This window comes from Petaurus breviceps, unplaced genomic scaffold (genome assembly GCF_028583685.1).
Source record: "Petaurus breviceps papuanus isolate PSGF00001 unplaced genomic scaffold, PetGlider_PUasm1.0 90865, whole genome shotgun sequence".
NCBI classification, from domain to species: domain Eukaryota; kingdom Metazoa; phylum Chordata; class Mammalia; order Diprotodontia; family Petauridae; genus Petaurus; species Petaurus breviceps.
Genome location: NW_027187367.1, coordinates 136,742 through 160,342, shown reverse-complemented (window position 1 = coordinate 160,342; position 23,601 = coordinate 136,742). Strand labels below are relative to the sequence as shown.

Genomic DNA, 23,601 nt, shown 5'->3' with positions numbered 1-23,601 from the left:
CTTAAGGTGTGAATGGTCAAGATTTAAGAGATGGAGGACCCTGGAGAACCAGAATAGAGAGCAGCCAAAGCCTAAGTCTGAATGGACAGGGCAGTCACCAAGGACTTGGGTCATCCTTGATCCTTCATTCTTCCTCACCTTCATTTCTAATCATTGTCAAGTTTTATTGCTTGTATCCCTACAAACATATTTAAATTTTTTCCCTTTTTCTGTGCTTGTATGGCAGTCACTGTGCTTTAGGCCCTCATCTTGCATGGACTACTGCATATAGTCAGTCCCCCTAATAGATCTCACCCTGAGTTTCTCCCCTCTCCTCTTCATCCCCTATTGTAATGTTAATAGAATAAAAATATCTTCCCTGTTCATTAATAGGCTTATGTGACCTGCTGTGAGCTGTGGGGCCTGAGTGACATGGAGTTAAGAGTGGGAGGAGCTGACCCAACAGAATTTAACTGAAATAGAATGTTGGGGAGAAAGACAGTGCATTGTGTGAGAGGCAGAGCAGGGAGTTAGAGCAACACAGTGCTCGGAGAGAGAAGCAGCTTGAGTAGGCAGAGGGAAGAACTAGTCTAAGGAAACTTGTTTGTACAAAGGCCTAACAAATGAGAATGCCTGGGTGATGATTGTTAAATATTACCTCCTGGTATTCTAATGCAAATAAATACTTTGGTTTTGCATTTAATGAAGAGAGTTTATTGTATTTTGCAAGTTTTTCCTGGAAACACATCTGCATAGTCATAACAGCTGCTATGGGTATTGCATTGGTGTTACATTTGGCGAGAAGGATGGGATTGCAAAACATGAAACCCCTACTTGGAGATAGGAAGGCTCTAGGGAAGGAAATGGGTATCCCAGGATGGGAGAATTTACCTTATTTCCTCCCTGGAGAGAATGGGCTAAAAGCACAGGACTTTGTGAAAACTGGGAACCGAGGCTACAGAAGGGAGAATTTACAGATTTAGAAAGATGTTTGCAAGGAATCCCAGTAGAACCAGGGAAAAGAAATGGCAAGGGTATGTAGAAGAGGATGGGCATTCTTTTTTTTTTTTTTAAGCAATTAGGGTTAAGTAACTTGCTCAAGGTTACACGGCCAGTTATTATTTCTGGGTGTGGTGCTGAATATCTGAGCCCGGATTTGATCCAGGTCATCCCGATACTGGAGCCGGTGTTCTTACTCGCTGAGCCACCTGGCCGCCCCTAAGCAATTGGGGTTAAGTAACTTGCTCAAGGTTACACGGCCAGGTGTTTCTGGGTGTGTGCTAAGTGTCTGAGCCTGGGATTCGATCTCCAGGTCTTCTCAACACTGGAGCCGGTGCTCTTACTCTCTGTGCTACCTGGCCACCCCTAGGATGGGCATTCTTAACAAGTTATCATATGTAAAAGTAGAGACAAATTGTTGGAGGAAAAGGTTCAGCTGGAAAGGGAGTTAGCTGATTTGCATGAGAAGCTTTCTATGATAGTGTCACAACTTTCCTTTAGAAGAACAAACTAGAAAGTATCAAGTGGTAGCAGAAAAGATGGCTGTGAACAATAACAGAAGAAAAAGAAAAGGTAACAAAAAGAAGGTGCATACCATGTGTGGGGCCTGGGAACCCGGATACCTGGGAGGAAGATAAAGCAAATTCAGATGAGGAGGCTTCAAGAAATATGGATGCATATCAAATAATACAAAGAAAGCAGGAAAACCAGGGGGTGCCACATGGTGTTTAAAGAAGTAACTAAGGATTTTACTCAGCAGGAGATCACAGATATTTTAAGCCATTTCACCCAAAAAATGGGAGAATCATTAGTATCATGGATGGTAAGAAGGAGCTGGAGGAGTATGATACATAATATAAATTGTTTGAAATTCATAGATTTAATCAGAATCTCTTTATACCACAAGCTTTTAGGGATTACTATATTCAAGGAGGTAACAATGGAACTAATTTGTTAGCTTTAGCTGCTGAGGGATGCAATAAACAGTATCCTGCTGACTCTGTGTGGCCTTGTGGAGATAGTCCCTGGTATTTGCTTAGAGACTGTATGAGAAAGTTAACTGCAATAATGGTTGGAGATGCAGATTCACGTCACAGCACTCCCTTAGTGGTTCCTCATAGAAATATAATAGTGAAGACTGATCCTCTTATAAACACCTAATTCTGATTCTACTATATTTGGGGAAATAGGGCAGGCACCATTGGGAGGTGCTGGATAAGATTGCACAGTTAGGGGAATGGGGAAAATATAAATTTCCTCAAGAGAGAAGAGAAAATAGCCAGCAGATTTAAAGTCAGAATAGAATAACAAGGAAAGAAATGTTTATTATTTTATTGAGAGCAGGCATAGATTATGGAAGAATAGATGGTATTCCAACTAACAAACTATATGAGATGTACTGGGAAAGGGGACTTAATATTAGATGGAATAGGAAAGTAAGAAGTGCCCCTACAAATCCTCCTGAAACATTGTATCCAAGTTTTGTCTCATCTGCAGGGAGAATAAGAAATTGGCCAAGCCCCAGTTCAGATTAAAGAAGTACACAGCTGGGATTACCAACCCCATATCAGTTTAACGATATACTAGAAGAATGGATCAACCACAGTAACTAGGGCATTAATAGATACTGGGTCAGGGGCCTCTTATATATGGAAACCCTGATCAGTTTATACATGGAACCCCTATTACCACAAGACTGGATAGGGGCTGAAATACCAGCTAGACAAGTTAAACTAAGGATGAAAATTGGGCAGTCACCTAAGAAAGAATACACAGTGGCAATTCCTGAATACATAGTGAGAGATATGACTTTAAATTTGCCTGAAGGGAGATACCAATTTGCAGTAAAGAAGGTAGGACTTAATGTAGTTCTAGTGGGTAAAATAAAAATGAACCCAGTCACTTTACCTCAGCCTTCTGAAGTAATTACTTTAAAGTAGTATCACCTGCCAGGTGTGGAAGATGAAATTACCAGTACTATAAAGGAATATGTTGAGGCAGGATTGTTAGTCCCTACAACTACTCAATGGAATAATCCTGTCCTAACACAGCAAATTACACAGCATATGTCATTGCATCCCCAAAATCAGGGGGTCCAAGGCCAGGGTCTTCCTTAGCACAACACATCCTTAAGGGATAGCAGAAAACACAAACATTATCCACCCCTAGGTCACAGTAAATCATAATCTACTCAATCAATACAAATTGTGCAAGTAAAGTCCTTTTTCATCTTAACTCAAGGCTGACTTCCAAGTCTCATGGCTCTTCTATGGGCTGACCACTCCCAAATCTCATCTGGATTCACACGTGGGCAGCTCTCTGCTCCAGGAGCTCCATATCTCAGCTAATGGGGACTGCTCCACTCCAAGCTTTCCCTGCTCCTGTTCTACAGCAGGCTCCAGGGGCTCCTGCCCATAGCTTTTGCCTCTGGGAAAACAAAGCTATGGGACAATAATACTGACACACAGCACTAGCACCAACATCTCAGTTCACCTCCAAAATCTAGAGGTTCTGCATTAACAGCTCAGTTCACTTTAACAGCTCTCAAAATGGACTTAAGCTAAGCCTCCTTCCCATGGACAGGTTTCTGCCCTACAGCTCTATTTGTTTTCAAAGTTCAGAAACTCCTTCAGCAAGTCTCTACCATCAGAGGTCTCCTCCCAGCTCTCAGAGGTCTCCTCCCAGTTCTCAGAGGTCTCTTCATTTTCTTCTCAATGCTGACTTGCCCTCTTAGTGCTGACTCCCTTAATGCCTGCTTTCTCAACAGCAGATCTTTTTATATACAATTATACTCAGCATCTGATTAGCTAGAGTCCAGGCTAAATCCCACATGCCTCTTTCTGATTGGCTAGAACCTACGTGCCTGTATGTGATTGGCTAGAACAGATCGCATGTAAGCCTGAGGCTGGGAAACAGAATTCCATAAAAGAAAAACATCAAAAAATGATACTTTGCTTGCCGTTATACTATACAACTGCAAAAATTCTTAGAACACAGGTCTGTTCCTGTTACCTCATAACTCAAAAAAGCTTCATAACCCTCTAATGTCTTTAGGATGAAATATAGTCATCTCAGTTTGTCATGTAAAGTCCTTCACAGTCTGGCTCCAACCTAGCTTTCTAGCCTGGCAGCAGTTGCTTGTGCCCTCTCCCTCTCTCCTTCCCTCCCAATCTCTCTCTCTTTCTGCCTTTTCCTTTCCTTTTATTTTATTAAATTTTATTTTGAAAATTATGTGCTGTGCCTGGCACATAGTAAGTGCTTAATAAATGTTGACTGTGATTGAAAAACGCTGAATCCATGCAAACAGCATAATACAAAAGAGAATTCTGCATGAAAATATAAATCTCCATTTCACATTGCTTGCTTTAAAAAAAAAAATACTGCTCTTTGGTGATCTCATCAGCTTCCATAGATTCAGTTGTCATCTCTATCCTAATGATTCTCAGCTTCACTTATCTTATCTAGACTTGCATTTCCAAGTGCCTTTTGGGAATCTCGAACTATATCCCATAGACATCTTAAACTCAGCCTGTCCAAAACTGAATTCAGCTTAGTGCTTCCTTGTCACAGTCCTACATCCCTTGTAGGAGATAGTTCGTGACTTCTTAATCCAATTAAGCATAAATTTAAGTATGCTTTGTGAATGACTTGCTGACTTCATGACATAATGCCCTTACATTTTTCTTTTATCAAATATCTGTTCTTTAATTTTGCTTAATAATATCCCTCAAGCTCTGAAACCCATTCTTTTGCTGTGCATTATTCCCTGTCTACATGGACCAGATTTACATTGCTCAGAAGCTATAGATTGGTCTCCAACTAGAGGTTTCTGAGAGGAGGCTTGGCATGATCAGTGATGCTTGGTGATCACAGGGTCTTAGAATTTTAAAGCAAGGAAGGATGACCTTAGAATTATCTAATCAAGCACTTTGAGAACCAGAGAAACTAAGTACCCCATGTGACCAAGTTCACAGAAAATTAATGAGAAGCCAATTTAGAATTCAAATAAGCTTGGGTCTAATGTAACTATTCTCAATTCTTTATATAGAACTGATTGGCAAGGGAAGAGTGTGTGTACACACACATGCATATATATATGTATGTGAAGTATACATACAAACACATATAGCAGGGAAGCTAACATTTGTAGTAAAGACATCTTGTTTATTAGCCTTTTAAAAAAGCTATCGAGAATGGGTTAGGCATAACAATAATAGCTTGCATTTATATGTCAGAGAAAAATATTAATAATATTCTCTGCATTTTAGGCACAAGTTTGCCAGAAATATTTTTTAAAATTTATCATTCTAAATCCAAGTATTGTTAGCCCAGAGAGAAAATATCCAAAACAACATAGCTCTCAGATACCTCTTTACCCAAAATGTTACCATTCTAGATGGCATAATAATCTTGAACGTAGAAAAGGTCACACGATATATTAAAATGTTGTTTTGGGGTAACATTCTAGAACAGTGGTCCCTTAATCTTCTATAACTACTAGAACTCTTCCTTTCTTGACCACTTCTCTCAAGGGTTATAAGGCATTCTTCCCTGTGATCAATCTGTCAGATTCTATTGGAATGGGAATAAACAATCAATGATCTTAGTAGACAAGAGATATTTTTTATTCCATGCCTAGTTACCACCCTATTCTAATAACATATATGTTTTATTTTTCCTAAAAACAGTGAAATTTACCCAAGGTGTTAGTGTTTTTGTTCTCGATGCCCATACACTTTTTGTTTTGCTCTTTGGAGGGGGAAAGGCAAGGTATTTGGGGTTAAATGACTTGCCCAAAGTCACATGGCTAGTAATTGTGTCAAGTATCTGAGGCTGAATTTGAACTCAGGTCCTCCTGACTCCAGGGCCAGTGATCTATTCACTGTGCCACCTAGCCACCCCCCATCCCATACACTTTCTTAAAGGGAAAATTATAGGAAAGATTTTAAGCTCAAGAAATATTATTTCTTTTTTTTTTTTATGAAGGTAGGGGAGGCTGGGAAGTTGGGGTTAAGTGACTTGCCCAAGGTCACACGGCTAGTAAATGTTAAGTGTCTTGAGGCCGGATTTGAACTCAGGTCCTCCTGATTCCAGGCCTGCTGTACCACCTAGCTACCCAAGAAATGTTATTTCTTAATAGCTTCAGTTGAACTAAAAAGGAGGGTTTTCATGGACTTCTAGTATTGCTTTTACTTTGTCTTATTTGTAATTCATAGAAACTCAGAAAGACTAGGTAATTTGGTTAAGGTCATATAGCTAGTAATTGGAGAAATTAGGGCTTGAACCCAGATGTCCTGATATACTGTATCTACAAAGCTCTTAGATTTTAGGCTGTGGTATAATGAAAAGAGTATTAAACTTGCAGCCACAGAAAACCTGGGTTCAAGTTCCCAGGTTTCTTGTCAGAATAAAATGAACTAAAGTTTGTAAAATGTTTTGCAAACCTTTAAGTACTATATAAATGTTGGCTATTAATAATAACATTAATAACCACCACCTAACCTACTAGGATCCCTAAGGGAGTGAGGGTCTTAAGTAACTTTTGGCTTGTGTACTTGGTTTGAAGGATGGTCCTAGGTTGGGTGAACTGCTGAAATAAACTGAGATACAGGAGTGAAAAATTACTTGACTGTGGTTCTGTCATGGATTTCACCACCCTTTATTCTCTTCTTAGGTCTTTGAAGCTCAGCAGGCCAGGAGGTCCCCCACATATCAAGCTGGCAATAGAATGGGATAGGACCACCAAAGAGCTGTGAGTTCAAAAAATTTATTTCCAAGGAAGATCATCCCAGGGAGGAGAAGAGATAGCACCTTGACCAAGAGACTCCGTTTACCTTGTGCTTAATTCAGCTTCTAAGTAAAAGTGTTGAGTGATGTGTCTGTAACAAAAATAAATCTATTTCTATATACCACTCAGTATGGTGTGGAGAAAAAGAGACAGTTTTAGATTTAGGGTGATGTGGGTCCACGTCATATACTATTTGTGTAAACCTGTCCAAGTCACTTAACTTCTTGGTGCCTTCAAGGAACAATAATTTGCAGAATTGTTTCTTCTCTGCATTGGTGAAGGGAGTCTCACACATAGGAGTTCCCTATATCAATGAAATCATAGGTACAGACCAAAAATAAACAAACAAATAGTTTTTACTTTTAAAGAATCCTAGTGAGAATGGGTATCAGTTTTGATTTTGAAAAGGACTAATCACCAAAAAGTTATTGAGATTATAGAAACCTGTTCCTCAAGAAAAATCTTATGACCTAAACTCGGGGTAACCTTTGATCTCTCTCTCTCTCTCTCCCTCTGCCCCTCTCCACAGCTTGTTTGGAAATATTCAGGAGGAAGTAGTCCAGGATGCCCCAAGTGTTCAGCTCCAGCAGCAGGCCCATCAGCAGCCCAGCTGTACCTTAAATGAGTGCTTTCAGCTCTATACTAAGGAGGAACAGGTACTTGCCAAACAACCCGTATCTAGACCTTCTTTGAGGGCTTATTAGGGGAAAGATTCTCCTGAAATACACTACTAGACCAGGTATAGGAAAGTTCATTGTGTTTTTTTGGGTGTAGTGTTTGCCACCTACTGGGCTATGCAGAAGTGAATAGACTGCATGCAAGTTGATATTGCCATTAGGAACCCCAATATTATAATAATTTATTTTTCTTAAGAAGAAAAGTAATGACAAATAAAACTGGTGGGCGCAGGTGAATATGCAGAACTGAAGCAGGTAAATAGGATTTTAGAGGCAAATCGTATTTTCAGAAAATTATTTTGTTGAAGTACTTGAATAGAATGATGTTCTCAGTGATATGAGTCCTCCCTCTAGTGGTATAGATATTAACTCATCTATACCTTCTCCATTGTGCTTCTTAGCCATTTCTTCCCTTAAGTCTCCATAGGGGCTCTGCCCAGAGTGCTAAAGGGGTTTCTTACTATTTCATGGACACCAGTGCAGTTTCAGCACATGAAACAAAGTTAACATGCCCTTCAAAATGTAAGTAATTTAGGGTTTATGTTATTATATATGATCTCCCTTAAAAATTTTGGCTATTTGAATATTTCATTGATGATTACTGAGATTAAAATTAAATATACATGCAAAACAATTTTCCTTTTCCAGTTGGCTCCTGATGATGCATGGAAATGTCCCCATTGCAAGATCCTCCAACAAGGAATGGTGAAACTAAGCTTGTGGACGTTGCCTGACATTCTCATAATTCACCTGAAACGATTCTGTCAAGTTGGGGAGAAAAGAAACAAACTCTCCACTCTGGTGAAGTTTCCCCTTTTTGGCCTCAACATGGCTCCCCATGTTGCCAAAAGGAATCTTGGTCAGGAGCACCTGCTGAACTCTTGGCCAACCTGGGAACAGGCATCTTGCCTGCCTAATAGCTGCCCACTTGACTTCTTATATGACTTATATGCAGTCTGTAACCACCATGGCAGTATGCAAGGTGGGCATTATACAGGTGAGCCATTCCTGATATTGAATTCTTACTGTGTATTTCTTGAGTGCTCATTTGCATAGCAAGGAGCCTTTAGATTTGGTTCTTCCACGGCCTCTGGTACTGTATGATGATTTAACATGAGGAACAGAAATTATTTTATAAATGCAAATGACATTTAAAAAGATGTATTACCATCTGTTTTGGCACTGCACCCTAAGAACCGTCCTGTCTGACTTGCAGTTGAAACCTGTTTTGTGTGTCGTCTCCTCAGTTATAGCGTCAGCTCCTTGAGAGCAGGTTGCTCTCTTTTTTTCTGTTTGTATTTGCAGTGTTTAGCACAGTGCTTTGCCCATAGTAAGCCCCTAATAAATGTTTTTTGTTCATCCATTCTGAGCATCTAGTTCTATAGAAGAAAAAGGTATTCCATAGTCTTCATAGTACTTAATAATAATAGCTAGAATTTATATAATGTTTTGAGATTTTTAAAGCCCTTTACATATATTAATTTCATTTGATCTTCTTTATATAAATGACTTCATAAATTCTGGCATCCTCAACTGAGCACAACTGTCTTCACTGTAGGAACTTGAGTGAAGAGAGAGAAGAAACTTGCCCAGTGCCATAGAATAGAGGAACTCAGGATTACAGGATTGAGAACAAGCTTTCCTCAGGCCAAGTTTCTCCCTCGTATAGTAGTTGGATGACTTAAGATTCAAGAGAACTGACTTTACCCTATTCTTGATTTTTCCCTAATGAGAATTGCTTTTGAGATTTTTTTTCTTGTTGACATGTAGGATCCATTTCATCTCTTCTTTGCAAAGATCTTTGAGTCAGAGAGGCAGCTAGATAGCATAGTGGATAGAGGGTTTTATCCTGGTGTTAGAAAGTCTCGGGCACTTATAGTCTATTCGACTCTGAGTAAGTCACTTCACTGCTATTTGCCTCAGTTTTAGAAAGACATAATACTAGAACCTACCTCCCAGAATTCTTGTGTGGATTAAATGAGATAATACTTACAAAGTTCTTAGCACAGTGCCCGGCACTAAATAACTAAATAACTTGGAGTCTTAACTGTGACTTTTAAAATAGTAAGAAAATAAAAGTAAAATTCCATAGACGTTAAAGGGTTGAATAAAGGAAAATTCAGCCAGTTTGTCAATCACTTCTCTCCCTTAAAATTGACTTCAGTGCTACAAAGAGTAGCAGTAAACTCAGTGAAGACATTTGAGAAGTTGTTTATAAACTGCCATGATTTCCACTTTTACCTGATGTACTGACTCTTCCACAAGCATGAATTCTGAAGCACTTTGGGCTTCTCAGGAGAGTGAGATTATTATCCATATTATCAACGTAAAATTTTCCTACAGCTATCCAGATACTCAGTACTCAAATGTATTTGTGATCTCATTGCTATATATGTTCCTTGCACCTCCTTTATACCTACACATACTGTGAGATTCTTATCCATGCCTCCCCATACCAATAGGGGCAATGTATTTAAGATTTTCTGTGATCCCTCATGAAGTTATGAGGATACCAGTGGAGCACATAGGCGGTCCATTGGTTATCCCTTGCTCCAGCCCCATGGCCAGCCCATCTTCTTTTTCAATTGTATGTTTCTTTGATGATATTCTTTATTCTACCTCTTCATGGTTTCTTATTTGTTTTGTGTTACACTTTGCCCACATTCACCATGCTCCTTTCCCTTGTTCTCTTGTGTGACACCAGATTTTAATGCAATGGCTACTATAGTGTTCTGTGACTCTCACCTATTTAATAACATTATTAGAGTACTGGTACTAAAAGATGACCTTTATTTCAAGGAAAAGCGTCTTGGCAATTTTGCCTAGGTAATACAGCTTCTGCCCTCCTCTTGTTTAATTTTGGATCCAGTTGTCAATTCATGGTGCCCAAGTTGCAATTACTGGTGCATGAACTCTATAAATTTTTCATCTTATTGCACATGGCAATCTAGAGAATAGACATTCTTCACTCACTTGAACTTTCCTGTTTGAATACTTAAGCCAAACTCTTGAGTGGTCATAGGTCTCATCAAGAACACTATGATATTCTGGGACTTGATGCATCCAGCATAAGGTTAACTAAAAGCAGGAAAAAAAAGAACCAAATTGAAGACCTTACCATCCATAGGAAATCCATTTTCAACTTGGACTCTATTGTGTATCTCCTCCATGAATTTTGAACACCATTAGAAAACATATGTCTCCCTATTTATGTTTTGCCTGATGTTCTTAAAGTCATCAAACAAGGTCATCTCTTTCAAATCTGATGGAATTATGCATAATTTTATTGGATGTTTGAGGGAGAGCTTATTGATAGCCTTAGTAAATATAGCATTTTACTCTGTCAGCCAGTTAATAAGTGTTAAGTTTGTGCTACGTGATGGGCATTGTCATAGGTATTAAGGATACCAAAATGAAAAGGTCCCTGCCCTCAAGGAGCTTACAGTCTGTCATGGGAAAATATACAAACTAATTGTCTTTTTCATTGTCAACAAACAATAAACGCAATAAGATCTTATATTTTCTATACCACCAACTGGATTTGGTAAAGGTTTGGTCTGTTGGGAATGTACACATGTATATGTACATACATATATATGTGTGTATATATATGTATGTATACATATACATACACACATATACATATATATAATCTTGTGAAAGCCAACTAATAACCTATTCAGAAATGCCCTCGATACATTTGCAAATTACTCTTGTAAAAATTGTATTCAGAGAGAAGAAAGTAGGCACATCAATTAGTAGTTGATGATTCTTTCAGTTGCCTGATTTTATTAATTGGATCTGAGATTTTTCCCATTCCTTTTTATCATCCTCTTCCTTTAGATAGCTTGTCAGTCAATCCCTCAACACCCCCACAGTTGTGTTACTTCCAGTACAGATCTCCTTTATGTATGCTTGATCTCATCCAACTCCTTTTCCCAGCTTCTTTGTTCCATTTCTGTCTCTATAAACTCACCTGGACTTGTGATGTGATGCCCAAGTGTTGTTTATGGTTAAAAGAGTTTGTTATTATAATCTTTGTAGAACTTTTTCCATCTTTTATTGAGATCTTTCTAGCTTCATCCTTAAATCAAAATGATTTTGTTTAGTGAGATCTCTTCACAAGCATTCTTTTTTTTTCCAAAATTTTCCTTTTATTTTTAATCTGAATGTGATGAACATTAACAAAAAATGAACATCAACATGTACAAAAAAGAATGGAAAAGAAGATTGTATATAAAACTGTGACTGTTACATGTAGATTTTTCAAAATATGGATCTTAAATTTCATACAGTAGTACCAATACTGCCCTGCTTGTCCGAATTTCATTCTGTTGTCTTCCATGCATTTTAAAAAATGTTTCACTGACACTTTTTTGGTTTTGGCATTTCTTTCACTACCTCCTTCACAATTCCTTTTCTTCTTCTCCACACCTCCCTCCTCCCCCAAAATAAAAGCTATCTCTTACGACAAATAAATATAGTCAAGCAAAATAAATTCATACTTTGGTTGTCTGAAAATCTATTTCATTCTGTGCCTTCTGTCCATCATCTCTCTGCCAAATGAGAAGCATAATTTATTAGTCATTACATTGATCAGAATTCTTAAGTCTTTCAGGGTTTTCCTTTATAACATTATTATACTCCTTTTATTAAATCATTGCCATATTTCTGCTTACTTTACTTTGTCCACTTCATGTGGGTCTTCCCAAGGTATCTTTGAATCTGTCCCTTTCATTCTTGCTTATGCCACAATGCTATTCTATTGCATTTAGATGTCATAATTTGTTCAAACATCCCCCAAATAAAAGGTACCCATTTTGTTTCAATAAATCGATAAACAGGAATTTATTAAATACCTACTATGAGCCAGACACTGTGCTAGATACTGGGGATACAAACTGTTTCCTTTTTTTTTTTTTTTTGCTAAAAAAAAAGTAGCTCTTTGAGTACTTTGTACAATATGGGTCCTTTCCTCTGTCTTTGACATTATTGAGGTAAAGGCCTAGAGAGGGTATTGCTGGGTCAAAGAGTATACAATTTAGTGACATTTGGGGTGTAGTTCCAAATTGCTTTCCAGAATTGTTGGAAGACTTTGTAGCTCAACCAAAAGTATATAGGTGTACCCATAGTTCCACAGCACTCCTACCCCAACAGCTGTTATTTGCCATATTTGTCATCTTACCAATATGGTAGGTGTAAGGTGGAATTTTAGAATTGTTTTTATTTTCACGTGTCTTATTTTTAATGATTTGCAGCATTCCTTGAACATGACACTACATTTCCTGTCTATGTAACCTTGCACTGGTTATCCCTCATGTCTGGATTGCTTTCCCTCTTCACCTTCACCTCTTAATTTCCCTGGCTTCCTTCAGGATGGCTCAAATTCCACTTTTAGTAGGAGACCTTTCCCAGTGTCCTCACCTGTTAGTGTCTTCCTCTCTGAGATTACCTTCCAGATGCTTTACAAGTTTCTTTCTTGTTGTTTTCATCCATTAGAATGTGAGTTCCTTGACTACAGTGACCTTTTTCTTCTTTCTCTGTATCCCTAGTACTAGCACAATGCCTAGCATATAGTATTTCATAAAAGAATATTGACTGACTGGTTGACTAGAACTTCCTGAAGTTTACCTTCTTCTGGCCTCATCTCTGAGTGATGCTTTCTTATTGTATTCAGGAGTTCTAGGTAGTTTTCTTGTATTATTTCCTGCTGTGTGGTATTCAGATTTTTTTGATTTGTTATGTTCTGGGAAACCTATGACTCTTAAGTTATCTTTGCACATTTTATCTTCAAAGTTACTCACATTGGGGGTGTCTAGGAGCACAATGAATAGAGCGCTGGCCCTGGAGTCAGGAGGACCTGAGTTCAAATCCGGCCTCAGACACTTAACACAAAAAAAACTAGCCGTGTGACCTTGGGCAAGTCACTTAGCCCCAATTGCCCTGCCTTCCCCCCTCCAAAAAGCAAAAAAATAAAAACAAAGTTAGTCACATTGACTTGTTTAAAATCCATATGTGCTTTTTTTTTTTTTTTGCTTTTTGGAGGGCAATTGGGGTTAAGTGACTTGCCCAAGGTCACACGGCTAAAAATTCATATGTTCTTTTATCATTGTTTTTTACTTCTCTTCTGCCTGATTTTCTTTCTTTTTTTTTCTTTTTTCTTTGCTTTTTGAAGGGGGAAAGGCAGGGCAATTGGGGCTAAGTGACTTGCCCAAGGTCACACAGCTAATTTTTTTGTGTTAAGTGTCTGAGGCCAGATTGAACTCAGGCCCTCCTGATTCCAGGGTTGGTGCTCTATTCACTGTGCCACCTAGCCACCCCTCTATTTTTGTTCCAAATCTACTAATTTCTTTAGCTCCTTTAGAGAGTCTCCATTGTGTATCCATTTTCTTTTTGAATGTGCTAATTGAATTTTTAAATTCTGCATTGAGAACTAGTACTGTCTTATCTTTATTTTTAATTTTTCCTTTTACATTTTTCATTTCTCTTTTGAACCATTCTGCAGTCTTTTGTTGTTATCCTGTACTCTCTTAGGAAGTCCATAGCAATAGGAAACACCTCTGTGCTTCATCAGGTACTGGTTTTCTTTCTTTTGTATTAGAATATTTGTTAAAAAAGCTTTGTATATTCTTTAAGGATATACTAGTCTTCATGGTATTAGAATTTTCTCTGTTGATTTATCTCTGTGCTTTGGATTTTTATTGGAGATTTTTCTCTTAAAATCATTTTTGGCCTTTCTTTGCATTTTGGGGTCATCTCTTTTTCTAATAGGTATGCCCTCAAAGCTACCTCATTCTTCTGTAATTCAGAAATATATGATCTGTGAGCAGATCGAGGTCCCTTCCCTGAGTCCTCTCTCTTTATGACAAAACTGGCTTCAATTGAGTTTCAGTACCCTTTCCTTTAGGCCTGCACTAGAAGCCTACCAAATTCTTCCCTTGGCTCTCCTTTCCTTCTTAACTGAGCTGAATCAATATCTACCCCTTTTGTACCATGGGAGAAGGTAAGAGTATATTCTGTCAGAGTCTCAGGGGCAGGGGGGAATCCCAAGGTGATTTGTGTTTATTATTTGAAGGCTGATAGGGGAAGGATGCTGAACTAGCAGTGTTTAATTCAAAGATTTTACTTTATTGAGGAAGTGCCATTTGTGAATGTAGCTGTAATAGCTCTACTTCTAGCCACATAATTCCCTTTTGGGAAGGTTAAGGTCATTTGATTAAAGGTCCATTTGACTGGTCAAATGGCCTGGGAGTCTAGCATAATATCCTTAGAGCCCACTATTCCCTGTACATTGTATTAGGAGGCCTCAGAGTAGGATTCCGGGGCAGCTTACCAAAAAGTAAGACTAAAAGCTTCCCGAATGTGGGTTACTATAAGAATGATCATAATATCCCAAGTTTTCCATGGATTTCTAAAAAAGAAAGAACTTGTTCATTTTTTTCTCACATTAAGTTCAGATTTAAAGGCTGATACAGACTAATTTTATTTTCTCATAAAAATTACAGTTCCTCTTTGTCTTATGGAGGTGGAAAAGTCCTTTCTGCCTCAAAAAGCAACAGTAATTGAGACTTTGGATTTTGTACTTTGCAGCCTACTGCAGAAACTCTCTGGATGGCCAGTGGTATAGCTATGATGACAGCACAGTGGAGCCTGTTTTAGAAGATGAGGTCAGCACCCGAGGAGCCTACATTCTGTTTTATCAGAAAAGGAACATCATTCCTGACTGGTCAGCCAGCAGTTCAATGAGAGGTACTGTAGCTTCTGTTAGAATGAGAAAAAATGATCCTCAGAGTTCATTCTTATTCTCTTCCTAAAGTACAGAGGAAAGATCTGAAGCAGGAAGCATAGAAAGATGCTGAAAGAATCTTGAAGAGTGTAGCTTGATGATTCTAAATCTCATTTGCAGGGTAAGGTGCAGCCACATGCCACCCAAGCCATTTTGTCTTTCAACACTGGTTGCCAGCCTTCTTTGAACTTACTTGAAAGCCAGAAGCTTCAGTAGGTAATTTGGCTTCTATCCTAGGCTTTTTCATGAATAAATGCTGAGGGAATGCCTAAGAGCATGTCCCAGGAGAAAGAGGTCAACCATAGGATCCTCTACCCATTCTCTCAGTATCCTAAGACTAGATTTTTCCCTTTAGGTTGAGCTGGGGTTTTAAAAATGTCAGCCACACTTGACATACCACCCTGGAACAGGGACTTCAGGGTACAGTGTAATGGAATATTCACCACCAGAAGGCAGAAACAGTGAGACTGAAAACAAAGTAAAACATGTTAAGGTTGAAGTTTTTGAAAGAAAGAAAGTCATAATATTTACACCTAAAAAGGACCTTAGAGATCACTTAGTCCAGGCCCCTCATTTTATAGCTGAGATAACTGAAGCCCAGAGAAGGGAAGCAATTTGCCCAAGATCCCAAATGTGGTAGAGGATAAGAGCTGGGATTTTGACCCCAAATTTAGTGGTAGCTCATGCTTATATCAATTGAGAGTCTGGGGCAAATGAGAAATTGATGTCACCATAGTCCCAGGTGCTAAAAGAACTGTCTGAGCTCCTCTCCGTCCTCTTTGAAAGACCATAGAGAATACGAACAATGCCAGAGGACTTCAGAGATGTACCAGTTTTTAAAGAAGTTCAAGAGAAAATAGTCTCCATACTCTTTAGATCGCATATCTTCCATTTTTGTGCCCAAGCCCTGAATTTCAGACTATATAACTAAAGAGCTGGTTAGTGATGCCAGATGTCGTAGTGGAAGGAGTGCCATCGTGGGAGTCGGAGGGCCTGGTCTGGACCCTGGTTCTGTCACTTACTGCCTGTGTGACTTTGGGAAAGTCACTTAACACGAGTCTGGGTCTCAATCTCCTCATTCGTAAGATGAGAGAGTTGGATTAGATGGCTTCTTCTGTACCTTCTAGCTCCAGGTCCATGACACTAATGATTTTCTGAATATCTAAAAACAGAATTGATAATTACAAACTGCCGGTATGATGTCATCAAGAACAGGTCTCAGCAAATTAAACTCATTTCCTTTTTTAGACAGGCCTGCTCAATTGCCTGATCAGGGAAATTTTGTACCTATACTTCACCTTTTTAGCAAAGTATTTGATACTATCACATTTGCTCTTCTTGTGAACAAGATGGAGACATGTGAGCCAGTTACTAGTAAAGTTTAGGGGGATTCAGAACTGGCTGAAAGGGCAGACCTGAAGAGTAGTCATTAATGCTTATTTAAATGGATGTCTGGTGAATTGCCCCATGGATTTTGTTGAAATGACAAAAAGCTAGGAGAAATACAATGACAAAAAGCTAGGAAAAAACATGTTGGATCTCAGACAGAGTATCTCAAGACTTTGATAAGCAGGCACACTGGGTTGAGTGTAATAAGAAGAAATTCAATAAAGACAAATCTAAATTCTTCTCCTTGGGTTAAAAACTATGCAAATGCAAGATAGGTATGATGTGGGCTAGACAACTGTTGATCTTAAAAAATCTGAATAATAAGCTTGTGACCAAGAGGATGAAGGGCTTCAAGAAGATTGGCTGAAGGCATTGGTGGTGTTTGTCCTAGGGAAGAGTTTAGAAGGACATGATAGCTTTGAAGTATCTGGAGGGCTGTCTAGAAAGAGGCTCTGGGGTAAGAGTAGATTGGGATGGGAAAAGGGGGAGAAACTAGTAATAGTGGGTGGAAGTTATAAATAAGAAAATTTGGATTTGATGAAAGGAAAAACTTCATATTAATTAGAGCACTTCACAAGCAATCCAGTGAAACTGCCTTGAAAGCTGATGGACTGCTCCTTACTATGGGTCTTCATGCAAATGCTATGTGACCATTTGTTGGATAAGTTGTAGAGGGGATTTATATTTAGGAACAAGTTGGATTAAGTAGTGTCTGAGATTTTTTAATTCCTATGAATTTTTGAAAATTAAGCGTTTAACAGTCCTGAATTGGTGATAAATGGAAGCAGCTAGATGATGGTTCAGTGGATAGACTCAATTTCAAATTTGGCTTCACCCATTTGCTAGCTATGTGACCTTGGGTAAGTCACTTAACCTCTGTTTGACTTAATCCACTGGAAAAGGACCTGGAAAATTACTTCAGTATCTTTGCCAAGAAAACCTTATGGATAGCATTGGTATATTATGGTCCATAGGGTCACAAAGAGTCTGACATGACTAAAAGACTGAGCACTGGCAGGTGTAAGTAAAACTTTGTGCTACTCATTAGCATATGAAGATGAATTTAAGAATATACTTTTATTCTGAAAGTATTAATCAAAATATTGTCAACTTTATATTGCAGAACCTAGGTATTAGATATTCATACAGTGGAGCATTTTTTAAGGGGGTGAGGGAATGGAAAGACAGATCTGAATCAATCATTTCATTAGTGTATAAGACTCCTGGTATGAAAACTCTTTCCACTGAAGCAGATTGGCTACTCATATGTAATTTGTAGTCTTAGGGGGGTTTCTGGAGCCCTGGAAGGTTAAGTGTTTCTTGCTACTGCTTCTTTCTCTTTTTTCTTGCAACATGGCGAATATTGAAATATGTTTTACCTGACTTCACATATATACTGGGTATTGTATTGCTTGCCTTCTCAATGAGTTGGGTAGAGCCTGGAAGGAGGGAGAGAATTTGAAATTCATGATAATTGTTTTTTAAAAGGAGTAATTTGCCCATTGTAACATGAGCACAGTGTATGAGACAAGACTTGAATACATGCCCGATTGACTCCCAAGACCAAATAAAGGATGTTTTCAAGAAAAATGATGGTTCATTTTATTCCTTCCTCCTGGTATTTTATTTTTTGCCTTGATGCCCCTCCCAGATTTCATAGGCTCTTGCTCAAGGTGCTGAGGTTCTACCTGCCATGTCTATGTTTTCTTTATAGGTTCCATGAGCTCCTCCCTGTCTGATCACTGGCTTATAAGACTTAGGAGTAACAATAGCAGCCAGAGGAAAAGCCTCACATCTTGGAGTTCTGCAAATTTTGACTCCCTTTCTAAAATGCCTGGTTCTCCTGTCTTCTCAGAAGCCCCTACCAGACAGGAGAGAGGTTTGTTTTAATTGTTTTTGTTAAAATCACTGACATTATCTCTGTGTGTCTAAAAGATTTTTCTAATGCTTATGATGTTGCTATTACTTCCTAATTTTAGGTTTGGAAAATTAGTCTTTTAAAAGAAGTTTTTTTTCTTCCATAAATCAGCTAAGTGGCACTGTGTATAGAGTGCTGGGCTTCAAGTCCTCAGCTGTAAAATGGAGATAATATAGCACCTTCCTCACAAGGTTGTTGTGAGGATTACATGAGAAATATTTGTAAAGTGCGTAGTACATTTCCTGACAAATCAAAGGTGCTATATAAATGTTTCACTTCCTTCCTCAAAGAAAAATAGTTCTAAAATCTGTAATTAAAAAACCTTGATTCTAAGGCTTGTTACAGTGATTTTCTAAGATTCAGAATAGGATCTCTGTTCAAGTTGAACTTTATTTTCCTCTTCATGGTATTTATCACAAAGCATCTAGTAATGCATCTGAACCTAAACAACATTTTAAAAAGACTAGAACAAGTTAAAAAAAAAGAAAACTTTTATAAAAATGTTCTTTTATCATCAATTCTTTAACTATTAGAATCTTATTCCACCTCTAATCCTATACATATTTTATTTAAAATATTCCTTGCTAATTCACTCAGATTCTTATAACTTAGATTGAAACACCCTGCTGGGGTTTGTATGCGGTTTCAGGCTTTGAATCAGTTCATCTTCAAGAGATATTGTAATTTATTTCTTGGCAATAAACAACGTTATTTGTTGAACACTTAGACAAGTCTTCATCAGATGAGGCCCACCAAGCTATTATACTACATGTGGAATAATAAATATCAAAGAAATCTGTGAAGGTTAAAGTACTTTGCAGATACAAGCCACTACTGCATTAAAAGTGGCTGCCACTGATTTTGTATGTAACTCTGGGCAAAGCTACTTCTGTTTTCTAAGCTTCAGTTAACAAAATTTTTTTAGAACAAAATGTTTTTATAATAAATTTCTAATATACTTTATTATTAGACCTGCTGACAAGATTGGAGCTTAAACAATCATAAGGGAATTTTCCAGTTGCATGTTCAGCCTGATGTTTCTCTGGAAACATTTGCATATTAATATCTTGCTCTTTTTAAATCTTTTATGTCTCCAATAAATACAGTGATAGCAATTGTAGAAATGGGGTGGCTAGGTGGCTCAGTGAATAGAGCACCCACCCTGGAGTCAGGAGGACCTGAGTTCAAATCTAGCATCAGACACTTAACACTTACTAGCTGTACGGCTTTGGGCAAGTCACTTAACCCCAATTGCCCTACCTTCCCCCCTCCAAAAAGCAAAAAAAACAACCCCACAAGGGAATGAAGCATGTTGTTAAGGGTGTATTACTCAGAAATTTACACATCACAGACTGATAAGAATTTGTGTACTAAATATTGAATGTTAGATGCAACACTCATGTCAGTTTTTTGGTTTAAAACATTTGTTAGGTGAGTGGGCTCAACATTATGCTCTTTTTTTGTTTTTTCCTCCCAGCAACCTCCTCTCTTGCCTTCCCATCTCTGAGTCTTCATAGTGTATTGTTCACATTGTCTGAAAACTGATCAATATTAGAACTTAAATATGAAATATTTACACTTCAGTCTACTTACACTTTATTTCAAATGCCTAAAATGGGATAACATTTTAGCCCCCCCCCCCACCCTTACCTCTCCATCAGGATTTTTGTTCATTTATACTCATTCATTTTTCCTTTTTTATCATTAATTCTGTTCTTCTGATTCTACTTTTTCATTCTTTGCATTTTGGTATATTTCTAAATTTTTTTTTATATTCACCTTACCCATTCATTTTAATTACTTTATAGTATTACATTACATTAATGGATCACGATTTATTTAACTGTGCCTCTTTTGTTGAGCATACAACAATAATAATAATTATTATAATAGCTAACATTTATATAGTATTTACTGTGTGCCAGGCACTGTGCTAAACACTTTACAATTATAATCATCATATTCTTGCCACATCCCTGGGAGGGTAGGTGCTATTATTATCATCCCCATTTCACAGACGAAGAAACTGAGGCAAACAGAGGCTAAGTGACTCAAGACCTTCCACAGTGTTAGTGAAAATTCAAGCTAAAGTAAACAGTTTAGAGATAATAAAAGTAGGAGGTAAATTCCTTTGGTAAAGATAAACTAAATCAGGGCTGGCAGATGCCAGATAATGTCAGAAAGTTCCTTGGTACTGGCCTGTCTTGTGACTTGTTGAAATACTAAAGAATTTCAGTGAATGCATTCCATTCTAGTTGTTGCCAATCAACAATAATATACTGACAGCAGAGCATTGTACTAAATACTGAGGAAAGTTGAAAGGAAATAGATGACTAAATGATTACTCTTAATGGCTCAGGAATGTGGTTTGGGCACTAATAATCCTATCACTCTCTTTTCAGGAAAATCTGAGTCAAAGCCTTTTGTGAGGGGCATTCAAGGCAGAAGCGCCAGCATGAAGAAGCCTGCCACTTCTAAAAAAATCCAGCTGGGGACTTTGAAGACCATACCCCTTAGGTGGTCTTTGGGAGCCAAAGACAGAAGAAAACATCACTCTGTTGAGTTGGTAGAATATTTAGAATCTGGGCGAAGACCCAAGTGTACCAATCAGTCCATCATTCCAGTGACGATGAGTGATGCTTCTAAGGAGGCAGAAGTATCAGCATCAACACAGTCCAATTCAGCAGCTCCCACAAATGATGAAGGGGAGAGCAAGAGGGCAGATGGGAAGGTACAGACTCTTAGGACAAGCCCTAATAGTAATCATAAAAAACAGTGTGTGACTATTGGCAATATTGATACTCAAAGAAACAAGAAACCAAAAGAAAACCTGAGTCAAGAGATGAGGCTTCCCCCAAAACTTGATGTTCCTCTGACTATGGCAAAATCAGCTGGGACTGAAGGGCTAGCTCAGACTAAGAGCAGTGTAAACAAACCAGACTGCAATGGGAACAGCCATATGAGTATCCTTTTACCACGTCCCAAGGATTTTCTGAATGTCATAAATTTCTCTGGAACAAATAGAGACAATAGCCAAAGAGTCTCAGCCGGATTTGGGGCTAAAACACAGGAAAAAAGTCCTGAGCCAGAACAGCTTGAGCAAAGGAAGTTTGCCCTTCTCAGATCCATTGTTTTGAATAAAGAGCCCAAAGAGAAAGATAACAGTTCAGAGATTTCCATCAGTTCTTCCCTCATCTCCCCATTGAATATCAAACGGAGCAATACAGATAAAGAACAGGGTAATAACAGGTTACCCAGCAGGCTTAGAGGAAACCTGACAAAGGATGACGTGAACCTCTTAGAAAAAAATGTTAGTCAAGTCCATAGCTCCTTCAGACTCTCCAGACAAACCAGTTGGCTCCAGAGAGCTAGTGTCTCCCACCCATCACGCAGGTGTATTCCTGAAGGACAGGCTTCCAATGGCACGTTTCAAAGAGGGAAATACCACACTATTGCCTTAGGCCAGAAAAAAAAGGTACCCGAGTCAAGCTTGTGACAAGCATTATAGTGTTACTTACAGAGTATGAACCAGTTAGGGGAGAGAACATTTCTCAACCTCTTTGGGCTTCCAGAATTTGACTTCCCGCATTCAGAATGGTGCCTTCATTTCCTCAGACCTCTAGGGGACTATGTAGACCAGCATATAGTATATAGTCTAAGCACTGACTTGTTTTCTCTTATTCCAGTAACTCTACAGAAATCCTGAGTATTAGTGCTAAGGAATAATTTTAAGGGTGCTATTCTCAGTTTTCTTCCCCTTTTTGTAAATCTTTTAAACAAGTAGACATATGGAGAAACATTTCTTGCTCTTTTTAGTGCTTTACGAGGATACAAGGCAAACACTGAATGAAATAAAAGTCTGGGAGGGGTTGGAGAGAAGTGATAATGAAAGAAGAGTTTTTAATATATAAACATTTTTATTAAATCATTTGAATCTACTTTTTAAAGCTATTTTGGTACTAGGAAAAGTTTTACATTTTCACTTTAACAATGAATAAAATCTATGTATGGTATTATTAAAAAACATCTCAGTGAAATGTGAGAAGATCCCATTATTTGCTGCTGGTAGATATCAACCCCGTTTTGTCCTAAGCTGTGTACATGGATCATTGTGTACATCTGGCAGGCATCTGTATGAATTCCTTTTGGGATTTGACAGTGCTTTTACCTAAAAAGCAAGGTACCAAATACTTTCTGCTCTTCTAAAGATTGTCAGGGCCACATCAAGTCATAAGCATAGTGTTATGTTGGAGGAACCTGTATTTCAGAAGAGCCCATATTTCAGAGAACCCTGAGAACTTTCTTGGATGAAACATAAGCTCTAATCCAGCAAGTTTCCACACCTTCTAAGATGGCTTTTCAACCCAAACTAAGAGCAACTGAGTATACAGGGAACCTAGGAAGTTAATGCAAAAGTCTTGATGGCAAATAAGAAATTTAAAACAGCATTCATCAGTGAGGTCACTGTGCTCATGCTGTGCAGCGGAGAATCCTCTCCCTATGCATACAATATGACTATAGCATACCTTTGAGAATATTTTTCAGTGCAAGGAAACAAAGCAGTATCTTCTTTCATTAGGAGAGATTGCCTGATTTTGATCAGATTTTATTGGAAAGATAGAGAAGCGAGCAAGCAGCAGAAATGTATTATGCACCTATAGGTCAGGCTTTGCGCGAGCCTGGGAAGAAGCCTAGCCTCAAAGTGAAGTGTAGCAAGGCAACTTTTAACAGCGTGTACTAATAACTTTGGCCATCAGCTCCTCATTCCCTAAATGAAGGGTGCTAGTAGATACAGAATTCACAAATTGTAATGCAGATTCTAACCTTTGCACCAGCCCTTAGACATATCCTCTAGCACCCTGTCTTTACATAGCAGGTGAGGGGTGAAGAAGAGAGAGATGAAGTATTGTCAGAAAGTAAATCTTGATAGTTTGAGAGAAGAAAACTGCTTTCTATTACACATCATAGATTCCTATTACCTAACTTAAGGGACCCCAACAGGAAGCTCTGCTCCTAGAGTAGAGAAGCTGACAATGGCCCCTTCCCGGTTCTTCAGAGGCAGGAT

General features: G+C 38.3%; 1 protein-coding gene across 2 annotated transcripts in view; it reads left to right on the top strand.

Moving 5' to 3' along the window:
• USP43 (ubiquitin specific peptidase 43) overlaps positions 1-22,560 on the top strand; it is a 117,019-nt gene extending 94,459 nt beyond the window's left edge. The window contains exons 10-15 of one of the 2 annotated variants that reach the window (XM_069073084.1): positions 6,653-6,730; positions 7,296-7,422; positions 8,092-8,425; positions 15,034-15,192; positions 18,333-18,497; positions 20,939-22,560. In XM_069073084.1, the coding sequence (XP_068929185.1) occupies positions 6,653-6,730; positions 7,296-7,422; positions 8,092-8,425; positions 15,034-15,192; positions 18,333-18,497; positions 20,939-22,032 (1,957 nt within the window). In that variant the 3' untranslated portion in view covers positions 22,033-22,560. Of the gene's footprint in view, positions 1-6,652; positions 6,731-7,295; positions 7,423-8,091; positions 8,441-15,033; positions 15,193-18,332; positions 18,498-20,938 lie in introns of both variants that reach the window. The other variant, XM_069073082.1, reaches the window with a different exon arrangement.
• Positions 22,561-23,601: the final 1,041 nt, after the last annotated feature.